Source organism: Mustelus asterias, chromosome 11, assembly GCF_964213995.1.
Source record: "Mustelus asterias chromosome 11, sMusAst1.hap1.1, whole genome shotgun sequence".
Classification (NCBI taxonomy): Eukaryota; Metazoa; Chordata; class Chondrichthyes; order Carcharhiniformes; family Triakidae; genus Mustelus; species Mustelus asterias.
Window position 1 is genome coordinate 111,453,683 of NC_135811.1, and position 15,355 is coordinate 111,469,037.

Consider the following 15,355-nt stretch of genomic DNA (forward strand, 5'->3'; position numbering starts at 1 on the left):
AAGATAAAATAGGATAAAAAGCCAAAAATAGAAAATCAAATGTTATGGAGATAAAGAAAATCTGCAATTTAAGCAACATATGCCTGAAATGTCCTTGGAAATGATTCAGCCCAATCACTAGACAGGCAGTGTAATTGGGCTTTCTGCCACATATCTAATAAAAACTGGCCGAGGGAACATTTTGTTAAATCAAATAAAGACAATCAATGCTCAAATGTCCCAAGGTTTAAAATGGCTAAAACTGGTCAGTTTAAATCAGATCACCAAAAACTTAACAGGAAAAAAATGAAAATCTTGTTTCTTATAGTTGATGGCACGAGCACATAGACTGATATATTTTTAAAAAGATTTAAAATGTTATCTTTAACTTCATTACAATAATGAGTACAACTAATATACACCATATCGCAGACAAACTGAAAAGGCTACTGCTCTTTAAAGTTAAACCAAACTAAACATCAGTACAAATCAAAATCAAATCCACCATTAGCTGAGTCTTTTCATTGTTTGGGGGTAATATTTGAGGAACAATTTTTTTGCAATCTCAAAGGTATTTCCCACTGGTTTGTCTGGATATTTTACTTTGTTTACAATAAAATTTTTCTCCAATTGAAGGACAATTTGATTGAAGTGGGATTGATCAAAGGAAATTCTCTCCTCAAGACACTTAATAAGTGTTGACACAAAGAGATCCCAACGTAGTGCATAATAGTCATTAACCAAACCACCCCACTGCTTATTGGCATAGTCCAAAAGATTCCCATCTGGCCCCCAAAGCGTGATTTGACTACGAGCATTGAATTCATATAGGTCGGCTTCTTTTTCACTTGTTGCCAAGGACCGGGCGGTTTGTAACCAGTGGCCCAATAGAAAGTGCCTGTCGCTGGACAGGAGGTTGTCAAGTTCAGGTAGCAAGTCATGCACTAAGACATTTCCTACAGTCTGCAGCCCCACGATGGAATATTTCAAGAATGCATTCTTGAGGTCTTCATAAAATTCTGAAACTAAGAGCTGGACAGATTGTCTTGTCACATCGACAAGGTCATATCTGAATGTCTCGCTACAGGACAGATCAGGAACAGCTGTTTGCATCCGCCACCATGCTTCATAGACATTGCTTTTATTGTACCACAAAGTAGTATCCAATTTCAAAGAAGGTTTGTGAACTAATGGACTTCTGTTGTGGTCTGGTCGATAGAAAGTATTATTATAGACACTTTGGAACAATAGCAGCCATGCAGCTGCAGCATCATCATTTTTCTTTCCATACCGTCTCTGTGCATATGACATAACCCATTCTGTGAGGTTTACAGGCTCTTTGCACCAGCCAATTTCATTCATTAGCTCATACACCACATCATTCTGTTCAATTCCTTCTGGTGTTATTCCTGTACCCACCATGGTCGAATTTGGGAAAAACCTAGCTTCAAAAGGCCCTTTATTTATAGTTTCTACTGTTCCATACATCCCTGTGTTACCTCCAAAATTATGCAACATGCACCATATGAAAGGTTGTCCATAGAAAGACTCAGTGAAAGAATATGCTGGTCTACTGTCAGCAAATAAATCCAGAATAATCATCCTTCCCAACGGCACTCCATGTAACAAAGCTTTGATTTGGGTTGGCTGCCAAAATGAAGGTCTGTTCACAAATAGCCATCCTTGCATGAGCCAAACTGCCAATGGGTCCACTGTGAGAAACAAAGTATATTCAAACAATGAAGTTTAACTATGCTGCTTAACAATGACTATTGTAAAGGAGTATTGCTCCAGCATGTGAGATATATAAACATATTTCAATTGTTTTAATTATTTAACTGAATGGTTATTGGTTACATAAGCAAAGCTTTTCTGTTTATAGCCAACATCATGACAAAGTCATAAGAGAGTGCAGAGAAGGTTTACCAGGATGTTGCCTGGTATGGAAGGGCTTAGTTATGAGAAGAGATTGGGTAAACTGGGGTTGTTCTCACTGGAAAGACGGAGGATGAGGGGTGACCTAATAGAGGTGTATAAAATTATGAAAGGCATAGATAGGGTGAACGATGGGAAGCTTTTTCCCAGGTCGGTGATGACGTTCACGAGGGGTCATAGGTTCAAGGTGATGGGGTGGGGGGAGGGGTTTAACACGGATATCAGAAGGACGTATTTTACACAGAGGGTGGTGGGGGCCTGGAATGCGCTGCCGGGCAAGGTGTTGGAGGCGGACACACTGGGAACATTTAAGACTTATCTAGATGGCCACATGAACGGAGTGGGAATGGAGGGATACAAAAGAATGGTCTAGTTTGGACCAGGGAGCGGCGCGGGCTTGGAGGGCCGAAGGGCCTGTACCTATGCTGTATTGTTCTTTTGTATTCAACACAGTGCAACAGTCACTACATAAAGCTAGAGCTGTGAGGACACAAGGTTGCAAAGAAACAAACAGGTTAAGTGAGTAAAATGCAAGGTAGCAGATGAAATATTAAGTGGGAAGTATGAGGTTATCCAGTTTGGAAGTAAGAATTGAACAGACTCTTCAGTATTTTCCAGGGGTAAGCCACAAGGCCCTTCAATCCTACCCTGCCATTCAATACGATCATGGCTGATCTCTTGCAGTGATTAGCATGGGAGAGAGACAGAACCTATGAACTGGCTATCATTCTTACTAGTGTATTGAGAGAAGACGTCAATGGACACGTCTGGCCCTCCAGGAGCAGAAGCAAAACCAAAACCTTGGGGAGGAAGGGATGGCAAGGCCTGCTTTGGCACCTTTGAAGGCCCACGGTCTACAGACAGCGGCTGACCTTCCTTCTGATGAGCGACAGCCAGCGTTGGCAAAGACTTTGCCTGACCAGGGACGCAGTGGCTCAGTTATGCCACTTTCTCATTAAGGTTGGCACCACATGGACTTTGAAGGCACCTGCTTCCTGTGGGTTTGAAAGTCACAGCTGCCCCTAAGCTTTTATGCAACTGACTCCTTTCAGGGCTTCATGCATGACTTTTGCAGCATCGCACAAGTCTGCTCATAAATGCATCAAGGAGATGACGCACTTACACTTCACAAGGGCTCATAACTACATCCATTGAGACTGGGATCAGGCTAGCCAAGACACTAGATCAATGGGATTCGCTCAGATTATAGACTTCCCACAAGTGCAGGGAGCCATTGACTGCACTCAAACACCAAATAAAGCAGTAGCTTTTACAAGAAATAAATACAAATGCCTTAAGGGCTAGTCCACAAATTTAACTTAAAATGTAAATGTAAATGCAGGAAAAAACATCCTGAATATATATCAAGGGGAAAGTTTCCACTTATATGAAAAAGATTCTTAAGATATTATTTTGAGAACATTACCTTGTGCCATTGATTTGAAGACTGCATTGCTGATAGTGGATAAATATTTAGGGTCTGAAGAGTTCGGGGTAATTTCATTGAATGTATCTGCACTGTAAATATGGTTAGTGCCAAATTCTTTAATTTGTTCCAACAGAAACATCTTGCCTATTTGCTGAAAGAGGAAGGACTTGGAATCCAGCAAAAAGGAACAAGAGTAAGAACAGTTCAAATGTCCCCAGTTCCCTAGTCTTGTGATGTTTTCTTCAGGAAACAATCTGAAAAATAAAGGAAGAGCTTTGTTTAAAAAAATATGTTTTTACTATAGCCTAAAGACATCTGGAGTTTTATCTTCCTGATCTGGGCAGCAATTTATCTTCCCCATCTGGGCAAAGCGGATTGCCCCCTTTTGCACAACCCACCCAATTTTCATACAATCAATAACAATGACACAAAGATAAGTAGGAAAGTAAATTCTGAAGAGGACATAAGGATAAACATAGCTAAGTAAAGTGAATGAGTACAGATCTGGCAAATGGTGCGTAGTGTGGGGAAATGTGACATTGTCCATTTTGGCAGGACAAATAAAAAGCATATTATCTAAATGGTGAGGGATTACAGAGCTCTGAGTTGCACAGGGATCTGGGAGTCCTAGTGCATGAATTGAAAAAGGTTAGTATGCAAGTGAAGCAAGTAATTAGCAAAGCTAACATTTATCATTTATTGCGAGGGAAAGTAGGGTTATTAGGGTAGATAGGAATATGAAGTGAAGGCTAAAATTAGATTGATCATGATCTTACTGAAGGTGGAGTAGACTCAATGCCAAGTGGCTGGACACTGTAGCCATTAAAGAGGTGCCAGCACAGGGAACTAAACATAGTCTTCAGGAAAAATGAGGAAAAGGATAATGAGGAGTAGCCTTTACGATTAAGGATGAAATCACTCCAATGATAACAGAAGATATAACAAAGGGTAAGAAGGCAGTAGCCTCCCCTTGCAGTCATCTTAACATGGTGGGGAGGCTTTACTGCCTTTGGGGCAGTACAGATTTATGGCCAGGATTTCCTACTTACAGCAGGAGTCACAGTGGGCAGGGATGGAAAATATCATGAGCATGAAAATAAAAAGAAAAGTACAGCACAGGAACAGGCCCTTCAGCCCTCCAAACCCATGCCGATCATGATGCCCTAACTAAACCAAAAAAAACCTGCCCGTACTCGGTCCATATTCCTCTATTTCCTCCCTATTCATGTACCCATCCAGATGTCTCTTAAATGTTGCTAATGTGCCTGCTTCCACCACCCCCTCTGGCAGCACATTCCAGGCACCCACCACTCTCTGCGTGTAAAACTGTCCCCCTCTCACCTTGAACCTGTGCGCTGTTGTAATTGACATTTCCACCCTGGGAAAAAGCCTCTGACTATCCACGCTGTTTATAACTCTCATAATTTTGTAGATCTCTATCAGGTCTAGCCTCAGCCTTCATCTTTCCAGTGAAAATAATCCTAGGTTATTCAACCTTTCCTTATAGCCAAAGCCCTCGAGGCCAGGCAACATCCTGGTGAACCTTCTTTGCACTCTCTCCAAACTTCGTTCTGGTTGTGGTGACCAGAACTGCACGCAATACTCCAAATGCAGCCTAACCAAGGTTTTATATAGCTGCAACTTGATTTCCCAACTCTTATACTCAATGCTCCGGCCGATGAAGGCAAGCATGCCATACACCTTCTTAATCACCTTGGCCACCTACGTTGCCACTTTTAGGGAACTGTGGACCTGCACGCCCAGATCACTCTGTATGTTAATGTTCCTAAGGGTTCTGCTATTTACAGCATAATTCATTCTTAAATTTGGTCCTCCAAAATGCATCACCTCGCATTTTTGTTAATTCATTCGTGGGACATGGGTGTCGCTGGCTGGCCAGCATTTATTACAGTAAGAAGTTTAACAACACCAGGTTAAAGTCCAACAGGTTTATTTGGTAGCAAAAGCCACACAAGCTTTCGAGGCTCTGAGCCCCTTCTTCAGGTGAGTGGGAATTCTGTTCACAAACAGAACTTATAAGACACAGACTCAATTTACATGAATAATGGTTGGAATGCGAATACTTACAACTAATCCAGTCTTTAAGAAACAAAACAATGGGAGTGGAGAGAGCATCAAGACAGGCTAAAAAGATGTGTATTGTCTCCAGACAAGACAGCCAGTGAAACTCTGCAGGTCCACGCAACTGTGGGAGTTACAAATAGTGTGACATAAATTCTGATTCTAGGATCGCATGATAAAGACTCAGGAGGAAAAAAGCAGAAATATTTATGTGAAATAGTGTGACATAAACCCAATATCCCGGTTGAGGCCGTCCTTGTGTGTGCGGAACCTGGCTATCAGTTTCTGCTCCGCGACTCTGCGCTGTCGTGTGTCGCGAAGGCCGCCTTGGAGAACGCTTACCCGAATATCAGAGGCCGAATGCCCGTGACCGCTGAAGTGCTCCCCAACAGGAAGAGAACAGTCTTGCCTGGTGATTGTCGAGCGGTGTTCATTCATCCGTTGTCGCAGCGTCTGCATAGTTTCCCCAATGTACGCTGCAAGAAAGGATGTCCCGAGGCATGGTACATTGGGGAAACTATGCAGACGCTGCGACAACGGATGAATGAACACCGCTCGACAATCACCAGGCAAGACTGTTCTCTTCCTGTTGGGGAGCACTTCAGCGGTCACGGGCATTCGGCCTCTGATATTCGGGTAAGCGTTCTCCAAGGCGGCCTTCGCGACACACGACAGCGCAGAGTCGCGGAGCAGAAACTGATAGCCAGGTTCCGCACACACAAGGACGGCCTCAACCGGGATATTGGGTTTATGTCACACTATTTCACATAAATATTTCTGCTTTTTTCCTCCTGAGTCTTTATCATGCGATCCTAGAATCAGAATTTATGTCACACTATTTGTAACTCCCACAGTTGCGTGGACCTGCAGAGTTTCACTGGCTGTCTTGTCTGGAGACAATACACATCTTTTTAGCCTGTCTTGATGCTCTCTCCACTCCCATTGTTTTGTTTCTTAAAGACTGGATTAGTTGTAAGTATTCGCATTCCAACCATTATTCATGTAAATTGAGTCTGTGTCTTATAAGTTCTGTTTGTGAACAGAATTCCCACTCACCTGAAGAAGGGGCTCAGAGCCTCGAAAGCTTGTGTGGCTTTTGCTACCAAATAAACCTGTTGGACTTTAACCTGGTGTTGTTAAACTTCTTACTGTGTTTACCCCAGTCCAACGCCGGCATCTCCACATCAGCATTTATTACCCATCCTGAGTTGCCCATGAGAAGGTGATGGTGAGCTGCCTTCTTGAATTACTGCAGTCCATGTTCTGTGGGTTTGGAAGGTGCTAAGGATCTTTGATGAATTGCTGCCACTGAACGTCGGTGGTGGAGGGAGTGGATGTTTGAGGATGTGGTGCCAATCAAGCGGGCTGCTTTGTCCTGGATGGTGTCGAGCTTCTTGAGTATTGTTGGAGCTGCACCCATCCAGGCAAGTGGGGAGCATTCCATCACATTCCTGACTTGTGCCATTTGATGCTGAATAGGCTTTGGGGAGTCAGGAAGGGAGTTACTCGCTGCAGTATTCCTAGCCTCTGACCTGCTCTTGTAGCCACTGTGTTTATGTGGCGAGCACAGTAAGAAGTTTAACAACACCAGGTTAAAGTCCAACAGGTTTATTTGGTAGCAAAAGCCAAGTCCCTTCTTCAGGTGAGTGGGAATTCTGTTCACAAACAGAGCTTATAAAGACACAGACTCAATTTACATGAATAATGGTTGGAATGCGAATACTTACAACTAATCAAGTCTTTAAGAAACAAAACAATGTGAATGGAGAGAGCATCAGGACAGGCTAAAAAGATGTGTATTGTCTCCAGACAAGACAGCCAGTGAAACTCTGCAGGTCCACGCAACTGTGGGAGTTACAAATAGTGTGACATGAACCCAATATCCCGGTTGAGGCCGTCCTCGTGTGTGCGGAACTTGGCTATCAGTTTCTGCTCAGCGACTCTGCGCTGTCGTGTGTCGCGAAGGCCGCCTTGGAGAACGCTTACCCGAATGCCCGTGACCGCTGAAGTGCTCCCCAAAAGGAAGAGAAGAGTCTTGCCTGGTGATTGTCGAGCGGTGTTCATTCATCCGTTGTCGCAGCATCTGCATAGTTTCCCCAATGTACCATGCCTCGGGACATCCTTTCTTGCAGCGTATCAGGTAGACAACGTTGGCCGAATTGCAAGAGTATGTACCGTGTACCTGGTGGATGGTGTTCTCACGTGAGATGATGGCATCTGTGTCGATGATCCGGCACGTCTTGCAGAGGTTGCTGTGGCAGGGTTGTGTGGTGTCATGGTCACTGTTCTCCTGAAGGCTGGGTAGTTTGCTGCGGACAATGGTCTGTTTGAGGTTGTGCGGTTGTTTGAAGGCAAGAAGTGGGGGTGTGGGGATGGCCTTGGCGAGATGTTCGTCTTCATCAATGACATGTTGAAGGCTCCGGAGGAGATGCCGTAGCTTCTCCGCTCCGGGGAAGTACTGGACAATGAAGGGTACTCTGTCCACTGTGTCCCGTGTTTGTCTTCTGAGGAGGTCGGTGCGGTTTTTCGCTGTGGCGCGTTGGAACTGTTGATCAATGAGTCTAGCGCCATATCCTGTTCTTATGAGGGCATCTTTCAGCGTCTGGAGGTGTCTGTTGCGATCCTCCTCATCCGAGCAGATCCTGTGTATACGGAGGGCTTGTCCGTAGGGGATGGCTTCTTTAACGTGTTTAGGGTGGAAGTTGGAGAAGTGGAGCATCGTGAGGTTATCCGTGGGCTTGCGGTACAGTGAGGTGCTGAGGTGACCGTCCTTAATGGAGATGCGTGTGTCCAAGAATGCAACCGATTCCGGAGAATAGTCTATGGTGAGCCTGATGGTGGGATGGAACTTGTTGATGTCATCATAGAGTTGTTTCAGTGATTGTTCACCATGAGTCCAAAGGAAGAAAATGTCATCGATGTATCTAGTGTATAGCATCAGTTGAAGGTCCCGTGCGGTGAAGAAGTCTTGTTCGAACCTGTGCATGAAGATGTTGGCATATTGAGGTGCGAATTTGGTCCCCATGGCTGTTCCGTGTGTCTGGATGAAGAATGGTTGTTGAAGGTGAAGATATTGTGGTCCAGGATGAAGCGGATGAGATGTAAAATTGCATCTGGAAACTGGCAGTTGTTGGCGTTGAGCACAGAGGCCGTTGCAGCAATGCCATCGTCATGGGGGATGCTGGTGTAGAGTGCCGAGACATCCATTGTGACAAGGAGCGCTCCTGGTTCAACTGCTCCATGTGTGCCGAGTTTCTGTAGGAAGTCCGTCGTGTCGCGACAAAAGCTGGGGGTTCTTTGTACAATGGGTTTCAGGATGCCCTCGACATAGCCGGAGAGGTTCTCGCACAGGGTCCCATTGCCCGATACGATGGGACGGCCGGGTGTGTTTGCCTTGTGTATCTTCGGGAGGCAGTAGAGATCTCCAACGCGGGGAGTACGTGGGATGAGAGCACGGAGGGTGCTCTGAAGGTCCGGATCAAAGGTCTTGATCAGAGTGTTGAGTTGACGGGTGTGTTCTTTGGTCGGATCTGTGGGTAACTGTCTGTAGTGTTCCTCGTTGTTGAGTTGTCGGTACACTTCTTTGCAGTAATCCGTTCTGTTCAGTATGACGATGGCCCCTCCTTTGTCTGCTGGTTTGATGACAATGTTGCGGTTGGTCTTGAGAGCGTGGATGGCGTTACGTTGTGCTTGTGTGATGTTCGGTGCTGTCTTGTGAGTGCGGCTGATGAATTTGGTGTTGACGCACCTCCTGACGGCTTGGGCATACATGTCAAGTCGAGGGCAGCGGCCTTCTGGAGGAGTCCAATTCGACTCTTTCCTCTTCGGATGCACTGCGGATCTCTCTGTTGGCTGTTCCGGTTCATTGGCTGTCTCATTGTGTTCGTTGTTGGCCTCTTGGGGTTTGTGGAAGAACTCCCTCAGCCTCATTCGCCTGATGAATTCCTCTGTGTCTGCTCCGAGACTGATGGGGTCTATTTTGGTGGTGGGGCAAAAATTAAGCCCTCGGCTGAGAACTTCGATTTCATCTGGTTGAAGTGTGTAGTCGGACAAGTTGACAATGGACTTCCCTGCAGTGGTACTGTTTTCTACTGTGGTACCGGGGGGAGTCCAGTTGAGTTTCTGGTCTCTGGTAGCCCCAAGGATGTTGGGGGATTCAGTGATGGTTACACCATTGAATGTGGTGGTTAGAGTGTTTCTTATTGGTGATGGTCATTGCCTGGCATTTGTGTGGCGCAAATGAAACTTGTCAGCCCAAGCCTGGATATTGTCCAGATCTTGTTGCATTTGAACGTGGACTGCTTCAGTATCTGAGGAGTCACGAATGGTGCAATTGTGCAAATTGGTGCAACGATCATTGTGCAATCATCGGTAAACATCCCCACTTCTGATCCTATGACGGAGGGAAGGTCATTGATGAAGCAGCTGAAGATTGTTGAGTCTAGGACACTACCCTGAGGGACTCTTGCAGAGATGTGCTGGAGCTGAGATGACTGACCCTCCACAACCACAACCATCTTCCTATGTAACAGATTAAACTCCATCTGCCATTTCTGTGTCCAAGTGTCCAATCTATCTATATCCTGTTGTATCCTCTGACAATCCCCGGCACTATCAGCAACTCCACCAATCTTCGTATCATCTGCAAACTTTCTATTCAGATCACCCACATTTTCCTCCAGATCATTTATATATACTACAAACAACAGAGGTCCCAGCACTGATCCCTGCAGAACACCACGAGCTACACATCTCCATTCTGAAAAATACCATTCAACCGCTACTCTGTCTTCTATAACCAAGCCTGTTCGGTAAGGTTCTGAAAGCTTGTGTGGCTTTTGCTGAAGGGGTTTAAGGCTCCGAAAGCTTGTGTGGCTTTTGCTACCAAATAAACCTGTTGGACTTTAACCTGGTGTTGTTAAACTTCTTACTGTGTTTACCCCAGTCCAACGCCAGCATCTCCACATCATGTATCGATCTAGCCAGCCCACCCCGAATCCCCTTGGATTTTAGCTTTTGTACCAGCCTACCATGTGGCACCTTGTCAAACACCTTACCATGGACCTGTAGTCCATTCAAACTACATCCACAGCCCTTCGCTCATCAATTGTCTTTGTCACCTCTTCAAAAAAGTCAATCACATTGGTGAGATACGACCTTCCCCGTACAAAAACATGCTGCCTGTCACTAACTATTCAATTTTCTTCCAAATGTGCATATATACCGTCCCTCAGTATCTTCTCCAAAAGCTTCCCCAACACAGTCGTCAGGCTCACTGGCCTATAATTTCCTGGATTATTCCTGCTTCCTTTCTTAAACAAGGGAACAACATTGGCTATTCTCCTGTCCTCTGGGACCTCGCCTGTCAAAGAGGATGTGAAGATATCAGTTAAAGCCCCACTATTTCTTCCCTTGCCTCCCGCAGTAACCTGGGATAGATCCCATCCGGCCCCGGGGACTTGTCTGCCTTAATGCAATCTAGGATATCCAACACTTCCTCCTTCAATATATTGACATTGTCTAGAGCGTTCACACATCCAACCCTGACCTCAACATCCATCATGGCCTTCTCCTTGGTGAATACCGATACAAAAGTATTCATTAAGGATCTCACCCACTTCCTGTGGCTCCACACATAACCTCTCTCCATTGTCCTCGAGTGGGCCTACTCTTTCGCTTACTACCCTCTTGCTCCAAATATATGCATAAAAAGCCTTGGGATTCTCCTTGACCCTATTTGTTAAAGGTATTTCATGGCTTAGCCCTCCTAATTCCATGTTTAAGTTCCTTCCTATTTTCTCTACACTTCTCAATGGCTTCATCAGTTTTTAGATGCCTAGACCTATCGTGTGCTTCCTTTTTCCTTTTGGCTAAGCTTACAATTTCACTTGTCATCCATGGCTCCCGAATCCTGCCATTTCTATCCTTAATTTTTGCGGGAACATGCCTGTCCAACTGGCCTTTTAAAGTCTCCCACATGCCAAACGTAGATTTGCCCTCAAATAGCTGCTCCCAATCCACATTCCCCAATAATTTGGATGTATTTGGCCCTCGACCAATTAAGGTCGAGGGCCACTCTTATCCTTATTCACGATTACCCAAAATCTTATGGAATTATGGTGGCTAAGTCCAAAATGCTCCTCCACTGAAACATCGATCACCTGGCCCGGCTCATTCCCCATTACTCAGTCTAGTAAGGCCCCCTCCCTGGTTGGATTGCCAACATACTGTATCAAAAAGCCCTCCTGTACAGAGCTCTAGCTCGAAGGGAGTCCCAGTCAATATGGGGGAAGTTAAAAGTTTCCCACCACATCTACCCTGCTTTTTTCACACCTCTCCGATATCTGACTCCACAAGTTCTCCTTTTACCAGGCTAATTCCTGGAATGGCAGGTCTGTCATATGAGGAGAGACTAAATCGGTTAGGATTATATTCACTGGAGTTTAGAAGAGTGAGATGGGATCTCAAAGAAACTTATAAAATTCTAACAGGGTTAGACAGGGTAGATTCAGAAAGAATGTTCCCAATGGTGGGGGAGTCCAGAACTCGGGGTCATAGTTTGAGGATAAGGGGTAAACCTTTTAGTACTGAGGTGAGGAGCAATTTCTTCACCCAGAGGTCGGTGAATGTGTGGAATTCACTACCACAGAATGTAGTTGACACCAAAACCTTGTCTGATTTCAAGAAGAAATTAGATACAGCACTTGGCAAAAGGGAATAAGGGATATGGAAGGAAGGGGGATCAGGATATTGAATTTGATGATCAGCCATGATCAAAATGAATGGTGGAGCAGGCTCGAAGGGCCGAACAGCCTACTCCTGCTTCTAGTTTCTATTTTTCCTGTGGGCTGTTGGGAGGTCTATACTCCCAGCATTGTGATTTCACCCTTCCTAGTCCTGAGTTCCACCCATAATGCCTCACTGCAAGATCCCTCCAATGTCTCCTCCCTCAACACAGCTGTGATCTGCTCCCTAATCAGCAATACAACTCCCTCACCCTTTTTGTTTCCTCTTCTGTCCCATCTCCAAGGCGACATCCTGGAATGTTAAGCTGCCAGTCCTATCCCTCCTTTAACCATGTCTCCGTAATTGCAATATCATAATTCCATGCAGTAATCCAGGCTCTCAGTTCATCTGTCATACCTGATATAGAGTCATAGAGGTTTACAGCATGGAAACAGGCCCTTTGGCCCAAATTGTCCATGCCGCCAGTTTTTAATCACTAAGCTAGTCTCAATTGCCCACATTTCATAGAAACCATACACTGCAGGAGGCCATTCAGCCCATCGAGCCTGTACCAACAACAATCCCACCTAGGCCCTATCCCCATAACCCCACATATTTACCCCATTAATCCCAGGACACTAAGGGGCAATCTAGCATAGCCAATGCACCTAACCCGCACATCTTTGGACTGTGGGAAGAAACCCATGCAGACATGGGGAGAACGTGCAAACTCCACATAGATAGTGACCCAAGCCGGGAATCGAACTCAGGTCCCTGGAGCCGTAAGGCAGCAATGCTAACCACTGTGCTGCCCATATCTCTCGATATCCATCTTACCCATGTAACTGTCTAAATGCTTTTTTAAAGAAAAAATTGTACCCGCCTCTACTACTGCCTCTGGCAGCTTGTTCCAGACACTCACCACCCTCAGTGAAAAAAGTGCCCCTCTGACATGCTCTATCAATCAAGCTCCACTATGCAATCCTAAGGGACCATTAAAGCCACAGAATACTGCATTAGTCCAGATTAAAATCAACATGAGATCAATTTTTTTTATTTGTTTGTGGGACATGGGCGTCACTGGCTGGCCAGAATTTATTGCCCATCCCTAGTTGCCTGAAGGCAACTATATTGCTGTGACTCGAGTCACAGGTAGGCCAGACCATGTAACGATGGCAGATTTATTTCCCTAAAGGACACTGGTAAACCAGATGGGTTTTTCCGACAATCATCAATGGTTTCATGGTCATCAATAGATTCTTAATTTCAGATTTTTTATATTGAATTCAAATTCCACCATCTGTCGTGGTGGGATTCGAACCTGGGTCCCCAGAACATTAGCTGAGTTTCTGGATTGACAGTCTAGCAATAATACTATCAGGCCATCGCCTGCCCCTATACTGTCAATAATAAAGGCTACAGACAACACGGTGCCGACAAATTGCCAAGGACTGCAGAAACATCCTGCAGAGAAACATGATTAAAATACATTTCTTAAAGGCACAGTATTGTCACACAACTTCACCAAGTGCTCTTGCTTGGAGGAGCCCGTGACCAGAATGTCATTCAAGTATACAGACACTTTAGGTAACCCCTGAGGTATGTTCTCCATCATCTACTAGGATATAGCACATGCCAAAGAGAATTCAAAGGAGAGATATGTATATTCATATAAGCCCTTGTATATATTGATTATAACATTATTTTCGGGATGCCTCATCTCATTCGAGTTGAAGATAAGCATGGCTCATATCCAGCTTAGTGAAAACCAGTCTGCCAGCTAACATGGTGCACAAGACCTCAATTTTGGGCTTGGGTATCTGTCTAATTTAGAGACCCGGTTGACTGTTAACTTATAATCCCCACAAATGCGGACTGATTTATCCAGCTTGAAGACAGGGATGATAGGTGAGACCCATTCCATAAATTGTATGGGCCTTATAATGCCAAGATCTTCAAGGCACCAGAGTTCAGCCTCCACTTTCTCCAATAGGGAGTAAGGGACAGGTCTTGGCTGTGGCATTAGGGCTGACATAAATTTTGGCTTGGGCCTCTCTAATCTTCTCAAGTCCTTCGTCAAAAACTTCAGGATGTCTGTTAATGGCTGCATACAGCTCTCCCTCGCCTAGCTGGAAGACCTCCAACTAATTTAATCTGGTTTGCTGGAGTCAATCTCTCCCCATTAATCTTGTTTCTTAGAATTTCTTAGAATCCCTACAGCACAGAAAGAGGCCATTCAGCCCATCGAGTCTACACCGACCACAATCCCACCCAGGCCCTACCCCCATATCCCTACATATTTACCCACTAACCCCTCTAACCTACGCATCCCAGGACACTAAGGGCAATTTTAGCATGGCCAATCAACCTAACCCACACATCTTTGGATCTTGTTCCTTGCCCATATACAATGACAAGTGGGAATCAGGCTGATTGGTGTAGGTCATTAGAACATAGAACATAGAACATTACAGCGCAGAACAGGCCCTTCGGCCCACGATGTTGCACCGACCAGTTAAAAAAAAACTGTGACCCTCCAACCTAAACCAATTTCTTTTCGTCCATGAACCTATCTACGGATCTCTTAAACGCCCCCAAACTAGGCGCATTTACTACTGATGCTGGCAGGGCATTCCAATCCCTCACCACCCTCTGGGTAAAGAACCTACCCCTGACATCGGTTCTATAACTACCCCTCCTCAATTTAAAGCCATGCCCCCTCGTGCTGGATTTCTCCATCAGAGGAAAAAGGCTATCACTATCCACCCTATCTAAACCTCTAATCATCTTATATGTTTCAATAAGATCCCCTCTTAGCCGCCGCCTTTCCAGCGAAAACAATCCCAAATCCCTCAGCCTCTCCTCATAGGATCTCCCCTCCATACCAGGCAACATCCTGGTAAACCTCCTCTGCACCCTCTCCAAAGCCTCCACATCCTTCCTGTAATGTGGGGACCAGAACTGCACACAGTACTCCAAGTGCGGCCGCACCAGAGTTGTGTACAGTTGCAACATAACGCTACGACTCCTAAATTCAATCCCCCTACCAATAAACGCCAAGACACCATATGCCTTCTTAACAACCTTATCTACTTGATTCCCAACTTTCAGGGATCTATGCACACATACACCTAGATCCCTCTGCTCCTCCACACTATTCAAAGTCCTCCCGTTAGCCCTATACTCAACACATCTGTTATTCCT

General features: G+C 45.2%; 1 protein-coding gene across 1 annotated transcript in view; it reads right to left on the minus strand.

Annotated features, from left to right (window-relative positions):
- Window positions 1-211: 211 nt before the first annotated feature.
- Window positions 212-15,355, minus strand: part of naglu (N-acetylglucosaminidase, alpha) — a 67,311-nt gene continuing 52,167 nt past the window's right edge. The window contains exons 5-6 of the mRNA XM_078224297.1: window positions 3,341-3,597; window positions 212-1,691 (exon numbers count right to left, since the gene is read on the minus strand). Of these exons, the coding sequence (XP_078080423.1) occupies window positions 487-1,691; window positions 3,341-3,597 (1,462 nt within the window). The 3' untranslated portion in view covers window positions 212-486. The remainder of the gene's footprint in view (window positions 1,692-3,340; window positions 3,598-15,355) is intronic.